The 19,494-nt window shown below is 45.8% G+C and overlaps 1 protein-coding gene across 9 annotated transcripts in view; it reads right to left on the reverse strand.

Moving 5' to 3' along the window:
- LOC147608366 (polycomb group protein EMBRYONIC FLOWER 2-like) overlaps positions 1–19,494 on the reverse strand; it is a 152,748-nt gene that overhangs the window by 102,644 nt on the left and 30,610 nt on the right. For all 9 annotated transcript variants that reach the window (XM_086788903.1, XM_086788901.1, XM_086788897.1 and 6 more), the window contains 2 exons: positions 10,070–10,207; positions 7,246–7,474 (listed from right to left, as the gene is read on the reverse strand). In XM_086788903.1, coding sequence (XP_086645029.1) covers positions 7,246–7,474; positions 10,070–10,113 — 273 coding nt within the window. In that variant the 5' untranslated portion in view covers positions 10,114–10,207. The remainder of the gene's footprint in view (positions 1–7,245; positions 7,475–10,069; positions 10,208–19,494) is intronic.

The raw sequence follows: 19,494 nt of genomic DNA on the forward strand, positions 1-19,494 counted from the left end.
CACCTTCATCTTTCTCCAGCTCATGGCGATTTCTCTGTGCTAACCGCGGCGGCCCGTTTGCTCAGCTCATGACCATCTCCCTCTCTCTGTGCTAACCGCAACCAGAGATTGAATCTCCTTGCCTAGCTCTCAACGGGGCTGTGATGGCCAATTTTAACTGTCTGCCGCAATGGCCATGCCTAGAGCTTTTCAACTCCATGATGGTCCCCAGGAGTGGGCAGCCCCCAGGTACCATACTTGTTGCAACCTTTCCACTCTTAATTCAAGAGGAGGATTCCACGGCTTCTACACCGAGTATAATATCTTCATCTATTTGCCAACTTCCCAAGGAATCCATCCTAGATGGGACCAACTACCTTGATTGGTCTTTGCAAATGAAGACTTTACTCCAGTATCATCGGCGATGAGGTATTGTTATCGGGATTGACGCCCAACCAACTGCAACTTCTCCTCAGGCTGAGATTGATGTCTGGCTCGATAAGGATGCTCGAGCACATGCGTTCATCATTAAACCATCTGTTTGCTCGTCAATTTGATGATATTGATAATGAGACCGCATAAGAATTGTGGGATGCCATTCAAAGGAGGTATCATGGAGAGAACTCTACTCAAAAGATTGCCTTGGAGAATCAGCTTGCCAACAAGAAGATCTCTAATACTGCCAACATCATGGATTCTATCACAGAGTTTATTACCATCAAGAAGCAGTTGGTCTCTTTGGGGAGCAAGGCTACTATTGAAGACTTTGTTCATCAGCTCCTCGCCAAATTGCCTGAAACTTTATCATCTTTCTATGATACTATTCCACTTCTTCCCTCTACTGCCAATCTACATACTCTTGTTGGCATGCTTCAAGATAGAGCTACGAGAAACAAAACAAGCCAGGGTGCTTCCGAGACCCTTCTTCAAGTCAAGGGCAAAGGCAAATGGCAATCTAAGGGTTCCACCAACAACAAAGTTGACTCTAAACATACTAACAATCCTACTCATAAGAATCTTACTTGCCATTATTGTGGTCACATTCAACCTCACTCTAGCTAGAAGAAGAGAGAAGGTGGTTCTGCAAAGGACTCAATGTTTCTGCCACCTCATGTCTTACGGATTGGGTGGTTGACAATGGGTGCACTACTCACATGACTCATGACAGGTGCATTCTCTAATATTCGGCCTAGCTCTTCAAAGGTGTCCATTGGCGATGCTTCCAACCTTGACACCTCGTGTAAGTAACATGCAACTTAACTCTTCTACCATCCAAGTTGCGCTTTATGTTCCCAAGCTCTCTAGCAATCTACTCTCAGTGTTTCAGATAGCAGAGAAAGGCTATGATGTGTACTGTGATAGTTCAATTCTTGAGGTCATTGACACCAGCACCTTGCAGATTGTTGTCATAGGTGTACAAGAAGGCGGTCTTTACAGGTTGAAGGACTTTGGTGGCTCTTTGAATGATTCATAGTCTCATTTGCTACAGCTTCTTAAAAGCTATCATGCCTTGGTAGCGGAGGATACAACGTTGTGACATGCTCGCTATATGGGCACTTGAACTATGCTTCTCTTCAGCAGTTGTCTTCTCAGTAGATGGTCGAGGGTCTTCTCAACCCTCCCACTCCACTTGTGTGGCTTGTTTGCATGGCAAGCAACACACAAAGCCTTTCCCTCACGAGGCTACTCATCGAGGTTCTCACATCCAAAAGCTTATCCATATGAACTTGTGTGGTCCCATGTGGACTACTACCCAAGGTGGTGCCAGGTACTTCATGCTTATTATTGATGATCTCTCACGTAAAGTTTGGATGTATCTCTTGGTAGAAAACTCTCAAGCTTTCACTCGCTTTCAAGAGTGGATGGCTCTGGTCGAGAATGCGACCACACGAAAGGTTCGACAAGTCCGTTCGGTCAATGGAGGAGAATTTATCTCCAAAGCCTTCCACAACTTTTGTTCACAGAAAGGTATTGGTTGTCAATTCTCCACACCTGGCACTCCACAATAGGATGGTGTGGTTGAACGCAAAATTAAGACTGTTCAAGAGATGGAATGTACCATGCTTTCTTCGTCTCATCTTCCTCCCTCTTTCAAGCTGTGACCACTGCTATCTACATCATCAATCAATCTCCTACAAAGGAAATTGCTAATATGACACCAGAGAAGGCTATTACAAGACAGCAACATTCAATTTCACATCTCAAGGTTTTCAACTATGATCCCAATGCTCATATCCCTGATTCTATTGGGTCCAAATTTGATCCCAAATCTAGGAAATGTAAATTCTTTGGCTATCGCTGTCAATCCAAAGCTTACAGATTATGGGATCCGGAGACGAAGTCCTTAGTGATTTCCCGCGATGTTCACTTTGTTGAACCCCCATCCAATAATTCCCGATCTCATCCCTGACCTTACCATAGAGGTTCCTCATCCTCCTACTTCTTCCTCTTCTTCCCCAACACCCCCACCCCTCTCAGCTTCTCCACCCCCAGCTTCTCCACTCCTAGTTTCTCTGCCCTCAGCTTCTCCTACTCCTACGTCTATGCGACGGAGGATTGCTCCCAAGCTTCCCCGATGGCTGGAAGCCATTGTTCATGACTCTTCATCTCTCAGATGTTGATGTACATCAACTTGCTGACTCCTCAGTAACACCTTTGACACGGGCACAGAGATTACAACAACTTCATCATTCATGTAACCTCGCTTTGATAAGTAAAGTGGTGCAATCATATAAGCCTACTAAAGCTAAAGAGGCTCTTGCTCTTCTTGAGTGACGGGCAGCCATTGAGGCCGAGCTTGATTCCATTGAAATGAATGGTACATGGGAGCTTGTGGACCGGCCTTTGCATAGGCAGGTCATTGGGGTCAAGTGGGTCTTTAAAACCAAGTTTCATGCCAATGGTTCTCTGCACAAACACAAAGCCAGATTGGTTGCAAAGGGGTATTCCCAAACTGAGGGTATTCTCAAATTGAGGGAAAACTTTTGCCCCTACAACCAAATACACCACTATTCGGACAATTTTTGCTCTATCCGCTCATACTCACTGGGCAGGTTTATCAAATGGATGTCAAGTCTGCCTTTCTCGATTGAGACTTGCATAAGGAGGTCTATGTTGAACAACCTCCAAATTTTCAGATTCCTGGACACAAGAGTGAGGTGTACAGATTGCACAAAGCCCTTTACGATTTGAAACATGCACCCAAGGCATGGTATGATAAGATTGATGCATTCTTTCTTTGCCTTGGCTTCCAGAGATGCTTTGCAAATAACAATCTCTATGTCTTTTCTCAGGATGCTTTGATCTATTTGATCGTCTTATATGTTGATGATTTGTTGATCACTCCCTCTCATCTTGCCAAGATTGATCAGCTCCAGTCAAATTTAGCTCACTTTTGAGATGACTGATTGAGAACTTCTCCACTACTTCCTTGGTATGGAGGTCTTTCCTTAGCGAGTACAATTATCTACAACAGCTCCTGGAGACGTTTGGGATAACATAGTGCCGTCCTCTTTCCTGTCCGATGGATCCTAGCTCCAAGCTTTCCCAAGACGATTCTACTCCCAACTTTAAGAACAGTACATAGTATCGGATGCTTGTGGGTTCTGTTATTCACTTGACTTATACCAAGCCCGACATTTCTTACAATGTCAACATTCTTTGACAGTTCTCTTCCACTCCTCGATATTCTCATTAGCAGGTTGCTCTCAGGGTTATAAGATACTTATTTGGTACCTTGGACTATGGTCTCTCTTTTAGAGGAGGCATTGAGCTTGTTGTGTCACATGCACTCTGCACTGTAGTGCATGGTGATAAGATGGCTCATCATCAGTGCATCATTGGACAGCAGTAGGACCCTTTAGGATATGAACATGTCGTATGTCATGGCCCCATTGTAATCCTCAATCCAGGATATGTCAAGCACAAGCTACGTAAGTCATTCCTCAACCTTATAGTGTCAATCAGCTAGTCAAGTCCCTTAACCCACTTGGAGAGAATCATTCATACATGTAGAGTCAGTAGAAGCCTTAGGGTTTGCATCAGTTCATGGTCTGCATTTGCATAGCATGCATCCCCATGTGCATGTAAACCATTGCAGAAGCCTTAGAACTTTATTCAGCATTATTAGCATTATTCAATATTTTTTCCATATTATTCAGTATTTTTTCCATATTATTCAGCATATAACACATTATTACAAGCCGTGTGGCATTTATTGTGCAGTCGGCCAGCTCTGTAGCCAGCCGACCAGCCACATACTCACATATAAATAGCAATGGCTTGCATCTCAGCCTTCATCCTTCAATGAAGAAGTATTCAGCCATTGGATCTTCATCACTTGAAGCATAGAAGCATTCAGCAGCATAAAATGCATCATCATCAATCAGCCAAGGAAGAAGCACTTCAGCCCCTTGCATTTCTCAGCCCTACAGCAGATTTCAGCATTCATACACTCATCGTTTGCTCCATCCTCCTGGTTGAAGGTAAACGCAGCATGTACATTCATTCATATTGCATATTCATAGCCTAGAACAGTCCCACAACAGCCCATCTCTTAGCCATAGTTTGCAGCCTACCTACAGACCCTTGGAAGAGTGCATTGGCCTTGAGATTGCACATCATTGGTGCTTCTACAGCCATGTAAAGTTCAGCCCGACTCTTGGTCTTCCGAGGTCTTGCGTTTGTCTTATCTACAATCCCAAGTCAATCGTTCTATTCAAAGTAATAAAGCAAATACTCCTAGCAATAGGAGAGGGGGACTTCAATGGATAATTTGGGGCCCAATAAGGTGTACAGATCTCTATCTCTCTCTCTCTCATCTCTTGTGTGAAGTGATAAAGTGGATTGCTAAAGACTCCCGAACCTCAGGATAAAGAAGGCGGTGTGAGACTCTGTGACAAGATTCTACATCTACGCATAATTCCGTTGCATGTTACATGTTGGACACTCTGACGCTGATTGGACAAGTGATCAGGATACCAGGTGATCGACTTCTAGTTATTGCTTCACTTTAGGTTTCAGCCTCATTTCTTGGTGATCCAAGAAGCAAGATACAATCTCTACTGAGACTGACTACCGGGCCTATTCAATACTTGTTGTGTGAGCTGTTATGGTTACTGTAAATCCTGAGTAATCTTGATGTTCTTCTGGACTCCTCTATTCCCATTCTTACAGACAGCCATAGTGCCTTGGCATTGGCTCAAACTTCATCTTTTCATAGCAGGACCAAACACATTGAGGTCTATTTTCACTTTGTTCGTGAGTTGGTCGCTTTGACAGCATCATTTCTCTGGAGTATTGTCCTTCTCAAGACAAACTAGTTCACCTCTTCACTAAACCTCTTCCTAGAGATTTTTTTGATCAACTCCTAATCCATATGGGATTCGGTCCACCATGCTGCAGCTGAGAGGAGATATTGGACCATGTTCATCTCCACCATTTATCCCATTTATTGCACCATTTGTGCAACATATTTATCTGATGTATTTTACTTAGTCATGGGTATTTTTTCCCACATTTTTAGGCACTTTTCCCAACCGTAGGTACTTTCACCAGTTGTGGGTTTCTTCCACTAGCCAACTTGGCTATTTGTGTTGTATATAAGAACAAGCTTTTTGCCATTTAAATCATTCACCATTTTGCTCAAGTATTGGATCATCTTTGAATGCTCCAAGTCTCTCCACTGCTTCCGCTTGCTGCCTTCAACCATTCTCTCACTCGCAAAGAGTATGATTACGCAACCTTCTGTCTCTTCGTTCGACAAGATCTTCTCTAATCCATGATCAACCTGATCAAGCTCTAGCAAAGAAATCAAACCATCAATGAAGTTATCACCTGTTGATGATTCATCTAAAGAAGTTTGAGTTCTATGTGAAGAAGGTATCTTTTATGGATTAAAGCATCTCACTGGATGGGATTGGCATGGATCTGACTAAGATTGAGGCTGTAGGGATATGGCTAATTCATGCAGATGAACATGAACTTCAGATTTTTGGGTAAAGACAGTGGAGTGGTTTTATGCTATTTCATGGAGCACTCACTAAGAACACTGCTTCACCAAATGTCCTGTCTGGTTACAACCAAAGTATGGTCCAAGTCTGCCATGAATCCAACTGCTTAAGGAAGATGATATCATCACTAGAGGAGATGTGGATGCTTTCGGAACTTGGAAAATCAGCCGAAGCAAGGGGATCCCTGCCATGTGCGCCAACATCACTGCAGAAAACTTGGAAGAGCTCAAGTTGAGTCGAGCAAGAAGGCATGCCGCCACAGAGGAAGATGAGGTGTGCCATCAAGTATCCGATGATTCGCTCCTGTTTGCCAGGCCAGCCTGCAACTGTCTTGGAGAGGTAGTCTACTACACCCTACATGAGCTACATTATTGGCAGATAGGATCTAAAATTCACCTGCCGAAAACAGTCAACTCAACCAGTGAAGTCAAAGCAGCTGTCTTGGAGTCCTCGTTGTGATGAGAACCAAAGATGCCCAGCAGAGAAAAGAGCCCACTGCACAAGTGCAGCAAAGAGCAGAGAAAAGTGAAGGGGCAGAAGGGGCGGGACCAAGGGGGAAGACGGACCCAGAGGGATGGAGAGGCCTGCAGGAGAGGAAGTCAAACCACTTTAGAGTGGAAAAAAAAAAAAGAGGTAAAGGAGGCTCAGTAACAAGACGGAAAAATCTGTGTGCAGCTGAATGCGGCAACAGGCTCAAACTGGGGACAGCATGCTGTGTCAGGGCAGGTGTTGGGGGGTGGGTGGGTGGGGCGCACTTTGTTAGGAGTCAGATGCAGCAAACTGAAAGGTTTTGGGCATTTTTGGCTATCAAGGAACATTTTGCTCTTAACATAAAGTTCAAATGTAAGACATAGCCAGAAATTTGATGTGACAATAAGACACAGACGTAGGAACAAGAAAGCTGCTTCCTGGAAAATGATCATTGACCGGAATAATAAAGGGGGAGGGAAGAGGAGGAGGGGGGGTGCTAAACCCCAAGTAAACAACCCCTATTCGAACTTTCTTTGTTTATCAAGCACATAACACGGCACAGAAAGTGACAATGAAGCACTTAATTGCCATGATTAACTAAGACCTGATACTTACTATGCCTATGAGAGCACCCTCACAGGTCACTATTTTTAACTGAGAAACAATATGCTAGTTCATGCAACTTTCATCGTTTTCGAAGATTTCTCTCAACACCTACCAATAGTAAAATTTATTTCTAGCTCTATGATCACTTTATAAGTTAAAGGAGCAATGAACAGTTTACATTTCTCAAGGCTCGCCTCTGGATGATGTTGTATAGTTCTATGGGTTTGCAATAGAGTGATAAGCTTTCTTCAGCTGCTCTTGCATCGAGATGAGGCAGGAACTCTTTTCGGTGAAGTGATGTTCGGTGATCAACCCGTGACTGCTCTGAAGCATGCATCTGATCCATGTTTCTTGAAGGACTTATTATTCCATTGCTACGTTGTTGACCATTCGTCCGTGAGATGCTCCTACAGATCATAAAAACGTTTTCACAACAATAATCAAAGTGGAATACACTAGGAAATGTAGTACAAACACTAAATTTATTTAGAACTCTAAAGATGCATTCAAATTCTTTGCTCTCTTTCACCCATATCTCAGTTTGACTCTAAGTCTAAAAGAAGTCTAATAAAGCTAATATAAACTGCCCAAAAAAGAAACATCAGCCTCACAACAAAACCAGAGTCAAGCTGAAACTCACAGTGCCCATGGGACTAGGGCCTTTGACACACTTGTTGAAACCAGCAATGCATATTAAAACATTTAAACATGGCCACAGCCTTAACACATATCCATCATCACTTTGCATAAAACATAAAAGCTGGATAAAACATCCACAAATGCTGAAAATGGAGCTTGCACACGAGACACCGCATAGAGGCCGGAATGGACCCCCCCCCTCCCCCTTTGAGTATTTTATTACCCAAGGAGAATAATAGCATGTATAAGCTTTGAGGGCCTTACTCTCCCCACGGGAAATGCCGGATTGTCCATATACAAATGTCTGGCTTCCCTGCCCGAGCCGCGTCGCGTTTATACAAGGTATATGTGGCTTCCTTGCCCGAGCCACATTGGTACACCCACCCTTCCTCCATCGGATAAAGATGAAGCATAAATCTTGATGGAACACCAGGACTATGCCTATGAGTGATCCTCATCTTATGTTAAACAACTTGAGCCCACCTTTGCTCCAAGGTGTGTGGTCAGAGTACCAACACAGAGGCCTTTGAGAGCTTGCTTTTGACATTGACTTGAGAGCAAAGCAAGTAACAACTCAGCAGGAAATAACATCCCCCCATTTTCCTTTGGCAGTATGGCAGTTTGTTTGCACATCCTAAGCAATTCAATTAGCAAGAGCCTTTGCACATGGACAAGATCTCATATGAGAAGTAGGTATGGCTTGAGAAGTGATTGTAAAGGGGCTTTGAGGGTGATTTCAGCAGCAATAAAAGCACATCAATATGTAGATTTATGTGGACTCTTTTGCGAGAAAGCAACTTCAGTCTAAGTTCGTGCTAAAGATATCAATCTCGCAGTATAAGCTATGTCACCCAATTTGGTTGCACTCACCTTTGTGCTAAAGATATCCTTAATTGGTAGGCCCCACAGAATCTCGCAGTATAAGCTATGTCACCCAATTTGGTTGCACTCCTTTACACAGGACAATGCACCCAACTCTTTACGTGACACTAAGGCGCCATATACAGCTGCAGATCGATGTCAAGTAATGGAAAATGAAAGGAAAGCTTGAAGTTTCATCCATGAGTCTGCAAGGTGGGTCAGTGTGTCACCACAATGTCTTGTGCCTTTCAACATGGATGAATAAAAATGAAATTTTCATGCGGACAGAAAGAAGGGAGCTTCCTGTTGATGGCCAGGCTCAAATTGACGTGTGTTAGAATTGATGATTACTGGAGGGAAGCTGTGTCACCTTGTGTGAAGGCATTTCAGTCACAACTGTTGTCGACATGCCAAAGCTTCTTTTTTATTAGGCATTATAAGCTTATCCTAATCAAGCAAATAGCACTGATTGATTACACGTTTGCTGAGTGGTCATCATTAGTTTTTTGTCCATGCTGGTCGAGTCAAGATATGGACTTCCTTCTTTGAAGAGTTACAGAGCTTTGAAATATGGTGATTTTTCCTTCAATTTTTTGTTTTCCGTGATCTATGTTGTTTTTTGCATGATGCCTGGGCATTGAACTATGTCTATGAAAAGTTTCTGAGAGTGGGCATTGGTTAGCTTGGCTTTGGGACCACCCGAAAGGCCCAAAGACCCGTGTGTAAATATGTGACTAACCTTATGGTTCTCTCTCCACACTAAAATGTTGGGCCTTTGAGTATGTGCAGTAGGTAAGTATGAAATTGATCATTCATATTATTATCACTATTATTTTACTAACCTTAGTCTTGCAAGCACTACAAAATTCTATTGGGTAAAAAGCACAAAGGAAAAGCGATGGAGAAAAAAAAGTAAAGGCGCCCTTATAGTGAGATCAACTCCTCCTCCTTGGCATGCGGACAGTCCAGGGAAAAATTGTGTCAGTGAGATCTAACCAGCTGATCATTGTGGACTCACGTGTGTGGGCACAGGCTTAGGATCTCTAGAGCCCCTCAGCCATGGCTACATGAGTGTGATCTAGTTGCGATTGCGGGTATCACGAAGGTTTTCAGCAACGCCATTCTCTTCAAACTCATTTGACTTTTAATGTGAAAATATTTTCTACTAAAGCAAAAGATTACGAAGTTCCCACAGAGCTTTGTAATTTCTCTATTGGTAATACAAAACTCCCAAAAGGGGGCGTTCAGCCATCTTCAACCCCCAATGTGGTGTCTTGCATACATGCACTATGGCACACATCCACTTGACCATTCATGCATCCATTCCATCTTGCATTGTGTACTCGAATTAAGAGGTTTATTAAAATCTCTCAGAGCGACACTCCCGTTACACAGTCAGTGCACAATAAAGCCAGTTAAAAGCTATCAAGACCACTTACAGTATCAACTTGGAAAAACAAGTGCTCTTCAAAACAACACAGCAAGCTTGAAGAAAAACTTACAAAGTGGAAAGTGTGTGGGGATCTGCAGATGCCAACCCTGGCATTTCCTCTGCTGTTAGAAAGACCCTGAAAGACTGCTCACTTGCCCTTCGTTTCCAGCACCCTCACCAGACAGCAGCTTATGCAGCATGCAAGGACCTGTGAACATGAAAAATCAAGATATTTTTGAAAAAAAATCTTTCAGAACTTCCCTATAGGTATCTACTAGAAGCAAACACAAAAACATTATGTCAATGCATGACGACAAATTTCGATCGAATGCGAAATGCCTACAGGTTGCAGCAAGCAAGCAATCACGCAGTTGCAGTTCATCTTCTCTACACCTTTCAATCTCCATTGTAATTACCAATTGAGAGAAACTAAATCCTGGCTATACATTAACAATACAGTATAAATCACAACTTGAACCGACAAGTCAGCACTACAGAATAAACACTCAGTCTCTAAGTGACACATCAATGACAAGAAATTTCCAGACCAATCTCTAAGTTCCGCATCAGCAAATTTGATAACGATAATTCAACAAGCCAACACATCAGCAGAATCTGGAATGAATATTTCAAAATTGCTACCCCCTCCTAGTCACAAGGCAGGGAAAAGCATTGTGAAAAAAAGAGCCTCCCCCAAACTTTATAAATGCACTTGACTCCCTCTTGGGCATAGCATCGTGGGTTTACCAAAAACTCTCTCCCTCTCTCTCTAGACAGAGGACCCTGACAGATTTTTTCGGCACCAGCACCAGCAACCCAGCCCACGCACCTCTTGATACCTCCTCCATTGGGCCATCAGGGCACCGACCACGCTCCCAAGGAGTCACCACTGATAGAGCAGTTATCTTATGTCGTGCTCATCGGCCACGCCCACCAGGATCCCGACCACGGCATCCTCACCATCGCCAGATCAGAGCCATTATTGCTCGGCAGCATCGGAGCTGCCTACCTCGCTTCTACGACCTCTCCATTCTAGACAGCCCCATGGCGGAGATACTTGATCTAAGGAGAGGGCAACACTTCAACTGATAAGCATACATGGATCTACCTGATATACATTTTCTAGTATTTTCCAGTATTTTCTACTCAGTATCATCTCGGAGTCTTACAGTTCTGTTCTTATAACTGTAGGACAATCAGTTTATTGTACTTTTTAGTCTCATTTAGTTGTTCTCTTTGATGAGACACCAACTTCAGATGTACTCTCAGTTTTGGTCTCATAGGCCCCTATGGCCTCTTAGAGACCTTAATATATCATTTCATTTCATTTCATTTCTCTCTCTCTCTCTCTCTCTCTCTCTCTCTCTCTCTCTCTCTCTCTCTCTCTCTCTCTCTCTCTCTCTCTCTCTCTCTCTCGTTGTCCACTCACTTTACATTGCGCACCCGTGCTGGCAGAGCTGCTGTGCTGACCTGCTCGCGCTGTCCACTCACTGCGTGTTCCGCCTTCCCTCTTCCCACCCGCCCTTACTCAGCGCAGTTCCACTCACTGCGTGTTCCGCCTTCCCGCCGCTGCCCTACTTACACTGCGCACCCGTGCTGGCAGCGCTGCTGTGCTGACCTTCTCAGCGCAATTCCGCCCTTGCTCAAGCCCCCAAGGCAGCAACTAGGGGAAATAACACAATGAACCTACAGGAGCTGGAGGCATACATCAAGACAATGAAATTACTGGGCGAACAAAATAAGGTGCTAGTAGACAGGGTCCTGAACCAACATGAAAAACAGTTGGAAAGCCCAAGATCATGAGGGACTCAGTGCCGAGTACATCTCGCATGCCCATGATACCCTAGCGCCCCTACTAGCCTACATGTTCAATAGAGCCCTTTGTAAAGGATTTCCACCCTCTTGGTCCACCAACACCATCACCCCCATCCTCAAAGCCGAAGATCCACTTGATCCTAATAACTACAGGATGATCATGATTGGCCACACATCGGCCAAGCTCTATGGATCAATGCTAGAGGCGGAGCTCAGTTCATTTGCAGAGAGCCAGGGATGCAGAGCCTCAGGCCAAGCTGGCTTTCAGAGGTGCTACTCTACCCTTGACCACATCTTCACCCTCCGTGCCATCATTGAGGAGGGTAGAGCACAACACCAGAGGATTTAATGCTGCTTTGTGGATTTCCGCAAAGCTTTTGATACTGTACCCCGAGCCCGCCTCTTACACCATCTACAGGAGATCGAAGTCCCATCTGACATGGTTTGGAGCATCATCGCCCTATATGAGTCCGTCACCGGACGAGTGAGAGCCCCAAGAGGTACATCACAGGAGATTTCCAGCACCATTGGGGTGAAACAGGGCTGCCCTCTTATCACCCACTCTTTTCGGCCTCTACATTGACGAGATCTCGAGCTTCATTGATGGATTAGGCGGGGCTGGTCCCACACTGGCAGGCATATTGATCCCCATACTACTTTATGTAGACGATATCGTCCTCCTCTCAAACTCAGTCGAAGGGCTTCAGAGACAGTTGGATGCCTTACATGACTTTTGCACTCAGCGGGACCTCTCTGTTAACCTTGGTAAAACCAAGGTAATGGTCTTCAATACCTCCCGCCCCGTCACATCCAGATTGAGCTTCACATCTAGAGGGGATCCTGTGGAGATTGTCTCATCCTATGTCTACCTTGGTGTCACTTTCAGTGGCCCATGCTTTACCATGCTTCCCGCAGCACATGCCAGAGTGACGCGGGGATATGCAGCCTTGAGCTTACTTGAGCGGCAATGCTTCCAGGCACATTTCCAAGAGCCCAGGACGAAGGGCTGGCTTTTTGAAACCCTTGTCACACCAGCCTTGATGTATGGAGCAGCTTTCTAGGAGCCAAATTTACCCGATGAGGATTGGCAGCGAGTTGAGAGGCCCCAGGTCATGATGTTCTCCCGTATGATCCGCAGCAAACCATCAGTCCCACACCAGATTATCCAGGCAGAGTTTGTTGCAGCCCCGATGGTAGTGGAGGCACTCTTCCAGACAATCACGTACCTTCATCGCATCAGTCACATGGATCCCCACAGGTACCCGAGGCTTGCCCTGGAGTCCTCCAGACAGCTAGCACTTGAGGGGCACTCTGGAGTATGGTATGCACTGGTTTCCACTTGGTTCTTAGTATACGAGCTCTGCATGGACCGCCTACCCCCCCTTCAGTACAGTTTGGACTCTTCTTTTTTCGGCTATCTCACGAGGATACCAACCAGGTTATCCGGTCAGATCTTCTTAGCCTCCACGGATCACACCCCCAGAGCTCCCCACGAAGATGCACTTTTACAGAGACCACTTCCTCACACTCACTAAGGATGGATTCATCCAACAGCCAGGCTACTTGAGTGTTCACATGTCCCATGCCATGCGGATTGCAATTGGCCATATACGGGTTTCTTCCCACCGCCTCAGAGTGGAGACAGGTAGAGCTGAGCGCATCTTCAAAGCCGGGAAGCTCGTACGGACACCCAAAGAGGAGAGGATCTGCCGACTATGCCACACAGAGGTTGAGACGGAGGAGCATTACATATGCCGCTGCCCAGTATACTATGAGATCCGCAGGAGGTTTCACTGTCTATTTCATGAGGGATTCAATCCACTCTCCAGGATCATTGACTTCCAGGACCAGCGTTGCCTGGGCCTCCTCCTGCTTGAGCTCCGCAGACACACGGACACCTTCTTGAGACACAGGCCCTAGCCACCCCCCCTCCCTCGGCAGCCAACCATCACCAGTTTCTTCCAGACCCAAGAGGTGGAGGAAACCGACATAGTGGATCTTGTGGACCCTCCATGAGCTGCTCTGGACCTACCTCGCCCGAGAGGAGTTACCTCGGACCGAGCCTCTGCACTCCAGCGTGCCCAACGCCCTCGACCACAATCACCTCATCAGCTCCAGATCCAGGACATGCTCCACCGCCATCGAGCTACCTTTCCACGTGACATAGCTGAGGGAGACTTCTCAGCCATACTCGTCAACCCCATGCTTGACATTTTGGAGAGTGGTATACCATCTACTCGGAGCTGATGTTGCTCCCATGTTTTTATGTTCTTAGTTTTCCATGACGAGTTTCCATGGACAGTTTTGTATCACCCCACTGAGATAGCTATATTTATGTTTTCATTCTGTTTTATTTTCCATTCCATGATGAGATATGCCATGGAAATTATTGTACCACTTTGGTCTCATAGGCCCATTGGGTCTTTAGTATATCTTTCTTTCTTTCTATCTTGCTCCCCCTCATGTTTCATGCTCCTTGTATTCCATGATGAGATTTCTTTTGTATCACTCCAATGGAATAGCTTTGATTGGTTCTATTTTATTTTCTGTTCGATGACAAGATATGCCATGGGCATTATTGTATCACTTTGGTCTCGTGTGTGTGCAGAATGGCAACAAGATGCAATAATAGGCTAAATGGACAGCATGGCACAAGCTGAAGGAGCTGATAACAGGGGTTGGAAAACCATGTAGCAGAGAGCCCAAGACAATAGTTGGCTCCAATGATGCAAGGACAGCCAAGTGGCAACCAAGGACATTTTCCTCTAGCAAGAGGAGGAAATGGCAAGTCTCAAAAAGGACCTTCAGAAACACATCGAAGAAATTACAATATCACGTAGGGAAATAGGGAACCTCCAAAGGGAGTTTACTGAGTTTAAGGCCTCCATTAAGAAAACGCAAAGGAAGAAGGGAAAATATCAGCACATTGTCACATGCATCCCGCACTTGGATGCCACATAGACATATCTGAACAAGAAGGTGCAGGACCTGGAGTGGAAACTGGTCCCATGTCTCGAAACTGGTCCCATGTGAGCCCAATCCGAGACGAGTCAGCCAGGGTCCCACTCGATGCGTTCGAGGTCAAGTGTGCATTGTCCTGCACATGAAGCAATGCCAGTCTGTACCAAGAGTCTCCCTCTAGAATGATGTCAGGTGATCTGAGAAGCTGGTCTGCGACCGAGTGCCGAACATCTGTAAATGCATGTAGGTTAGCATGTAGAGAAGGGCCAGCCCATAGGGCTACCCCAGAGCAGAGCCTAAGGCTCGGGGGAGGTGTAGAACCACCCCCAATGGGCCAGGAGGGCCCCAGGGTGTGCCCACTAGACTTGGCTTGGGCTAGGAGGGCTGTCAACCAGCCCTAGGGGCTCTGGACAGGCAACCACTCCTGGGGGATAGCTGAGTCGATGTCAATGTCCAGCCTGTCTCTACCCCTGCACCTCCTAGGGTAACTACCAATATGTGCGATCCAATCTCCAAGGGACCTGGCTGGTCCTATGCTCAAGGCTCCCCATGATACATGAGGTCAGGCCCTCAACATGTGGCCTCTGGGTAAATGGATCGGGGGTTCCACACCAAAGGCTGTCGAAGCCGCTCCTCTGAGGCTGTCAAAACGATCTACCTAAGGGACGGCCTGAGGTGATCTCAAGCTCGAAGTAAGTTGGCTTCAAATGTGTCTTTGAAAAAGCTGGACTAAAACTGCAGGCTCGCATCTCTGTGAAAATCCATCTAGTACTCTATGGCCAAGGGCCCCCAAGACTCAGGGTGCGGGCTGAGACCCGGGCCAAGCGGAAGTCCTTCCAGGGCTCACCATCGAGAAGGAGTCCTCTAATGATCAGCTTGCTCAGCAGGGCACGGCTTTGAATAGCATGATCAATGAGGCCTAGCCTCCCTCTACGGTGTGGTTGAATGATCACTCTCCATACCACCTTGGCCCTGGCTGACCTCTTGTCACTGCCGACCCATAAGAAGTTCCGGATCAAACACTGTACCTGGCCAATACATGCCCAAGAGAAGGTCCAGCACGAAGTGATGTACCACATGGTGGCAAGAAGAACCTGGTTCGCCACCACCACTCTACCTGCTAAGGAGAGCCTTGCAGAACTCCAGTATAAAAAGTTCTTCCGAATATTTAGAAGAACAAGGGCGAGCTGTTGCTCTCAGGAGCTCACCTAGCAACCAAGATAGCGAACTGGAGTGCCCCTCGAGGTCCACTAAAAAGCCTCAATTGGACGCAAGTCAAGGCGGGTGCAGAGCCTACCCAAAAACCACACGACTTGTGCCAGTTGATTTGTGCTCCTGATGCGCGACAAAAAATCTCGATCGCCTGCGCGAATCTCTAGAGATTCCCCAGATCACCTGAAAGGAAAGCTGCTGTGTCATCTACAAACTTTGAGCCAAGCAGCTCCTCCTGAGTGCAAAGGGGGAGACGCAATCCCTAAAGCTCGGTCTCTTGGGCAAAGAGAAAAGTACTCATGGCCTCAGCGACGAATAGGAAGAGGTATGGTGCCAAAGGACAGCCATGCCGTACGGAGTGGAAAAGGGGGAATCTGTCGCCATTGGCTCCCTGAATGAGAACCTAGTTGTGCGAGGCTGAGTAAAGTCTTGAGACCCCACGAATCCACTCCACGAGAAATCCCATCCAACTCATCGTGCCCTCCAAAAAGCTCCAATCCACTCTATCATAAGCTTTCTCAAAGTCTAGGAGTAGCACATTGAGGTCTTGTTGCCACATCCGAGCCGAAGCTATCGCCTCCTAGAAGGTGAAGATGTTGTCCGGAACGCTTTGATCCTGAACAAAGCCAGTCTGAGTGTCATGAATCAAGTCCGAGAGAAAGGGCTGAAGTCTCCTGCTGATGGCCTTGGCCAAAATCTTATAGGCGGTCCCTAGAAGAGTGATGGGTCCCCTCTGCTAGATCTCCAATATGTCACCACCCTCATTAGAAATCAAGTGTATCAAACCCTCTGAGAGCCTCTCTGGAGCATAATCTCATTGAAGACAGCTTGAAGGCCGCCTTCCGTGAGGTCCCAGTGACGAGAAAGAAACATACTGGAAGCCTGTTCGCCCCCAGGCATTTGCCCTTGGGAAGTGCCATCACCACGCCCGCCAACTCCTCCGTAGTGAATGGAGTCAATAAGAAGTACCAAAGAGAAGAGGGAACCACCTCTCTCGTATGCTGCCAGACCCTCTCGCATGTGTCCATCACCTGTGGGGATAATGGGGCACCTGTGAGGAGATCGGAAGAAATCTGTGGCGATGGCTCTCACATGGGGGGTTCAGAAACAATAGCTCCATCTTGGCCACGTAACCTGCGAATACCATCTCTCCTCCTATGGGGGACGGCTATCTTAAAGAAATCCCTTGTGACTGTCACCGGCATGAGTCCAGAATGAAGCTCTGGCATGGTATCTGTACTCCACCCTTCTTCCCTCAATGGATGTAATCTCTGTGTGGGCGGCGGTGAGCTTACTGTCAATCCATGGGGTATCTGGGAAACTCTCCTGAAGTCGCTGTAAAGAGGCCAGACCCCTCCTCACACTCCTCTTGGGGGGCGGAGAAGAGGAAGGGCTAGGGAGGGGGCGCAGAAACACGAAGGGGAGGGGGGGAGGCGAGCAGGACAGGCAAGCGCAGGGGACGAAACAACGGCGGAAGGGAGGAGGTGCAACGAGAGGGGAGGGGAGGGGAGGGGAGCGCAGGCGACGAGCAGGTCACTAAGAGTAGCACACACGGTTTATGGAATCCAGTCGAAGAGAAGATAGTTCGGCAGTATTCCATTCGTAATGGATTGTTTCTGCGGAAAGATAAAGTTTGTGTGTCAAACGTCATTAATTTATGAAGAATTCTCTTGCAATGGATGATGTTCCAAGTGCAGGGCACCCGCATTCATAGAACTCTTGTGTTAGTCAAGCGATATTTCTATTGGCCACAGATGCAGTTCTATGTGCAGGATTATGTAAAGAATTGTAACCAATGTCAAGTGAACAAGGTTGATCGTCTTTGACAAGGTGGTTTACTTCACCTTCGAGAGATATCGGAAGCCAAATTGTAACATGCAGCGGAAGTATTCATATCGGAGGATCCTGTCACACAAATGCTCACACCGTGTTCTGTATCCTGAGTTTTGCGAGTTTAGCAATCCACTTTAATGACTTCAAACTTTAAAGAGATATGAGAGAGAGATGAGAACTGTACACCGTATGGGGTCCCGAATTACCCACTGAAGGGCCCCCTATCCCGTTACCGAGATAGTATTTGCTTTATTATCTTTAAAGAGACTGACGGTGTGACTAACGATAAGCCAAACGCAAGACCTCTGAAGACCAAGTATTCTGCTGAACTGTACACTGTTGTGGAAGCACCAAAGATGTCCAATCTCGAGCCTATGCACTCTTCCCAATGGAAAGAGGGAGGGATGCAAAGCTAGGGCTGAGAGAGGGGCTGTTTGGGACTGTTCTAGACTAAGTATGAATGCTGTAAACGAATATGAATGCTGCGTTTTACCTTCACCAAGTGGCTGGAGCAAAACGATGAATAGATGAATGCTGAAAATTGTATGGATGCAGAAAATGCAAGGTGGAATGCTGGCTGAATGATGAATGAATACCATGCTTAGCTATTTACATGGGCCAGATGAGCTAGTTGGCTCGCTACAAGGCTGGCCAACTGCTCATGTCCACATAAAATACCTAAATGATGTATAAAATGCTAGAAATTATGAAAAAAATACCAAAAAATTCCTAGTAAATATTCTGATAAATACTAGATGATATTCGAGGGTTCTACAATGGTCTAGATGCAATGAATGAATACTATGCAATATGCAGAGTGCTTTCTAATGCAAACCCTAAGGTTTCTATTGACTCTACATGCATGAATGCGTCTCTTCAAGTGGGTTAAGGGACTTGGACTGACTGACTGACTTGCTATGGCTGAGAATGACCTCGTAGCTCGTGCCCGACTTATCCTGGACTGAGGATTACAATGGGGTCACGGCGTACGACAAATATCATCCTAAAAGGAACTAATATTGTACAATGTTGCACTGATGATGATGAGCCAGCTTGTCACCATGCACTACAGTGCAGAGTGCATGTGACACAAATGGCAAAGTATCTCAATGGATTTCATTGTTGTAGAACACTTGCGCCTATGTGCTAGGGTTTTCGAGATAGAGAAAGAAGTGTGCGGTGGAATCACAAATACAACACACATAAGAGTCCTAAACTACTCCTCTTTATTATGCACAAGAAAGAAGCAATACAGCTGAAATTCCAGTTCAAGATGTGGCTGAGAATGAAGATGTCAAATCACAGCCTTGTGACCTACTACAAACTCTCGGCTAGCACTTCGCCTACAGAGAAACGCCCTGTCAAGTTCAACACTGAGGAAAGCATACGAATATGACGATGTGGCTACTCACGCGTATATATATATATATATATATATATATATATATATATATATATATATATATATATATATATATATATATATATATATATTGTGACAAGGCTACCTAAATTTAAGGTTAAAGATATGCAGAAAGTATGTAAAGCATGTCAATTTGGAAAGCAAACAAAGAATGTATTTCCACATAATAGAAATGTGAGCAGGAATGTACTAGATGTTGTGCATTCAGATGTATGGGGTTTTGTGAGAAGACCAGGTCTATGGGGGGCTGC

This window comes from Cibotium barometz, chromosome 53, assembly GCF_041138505.1.
Source record: "Cibotium barometz isolate CiBa-2024 chromosome 53, ASM4113850v1, whole genome shotgun sequence".
NCBI lineage: Eukaryota > Viridiplantae > Streptophyta > Polypodiopsida > Cyatheales > Cibotiaceae > Cibotium > Cibotium barometz.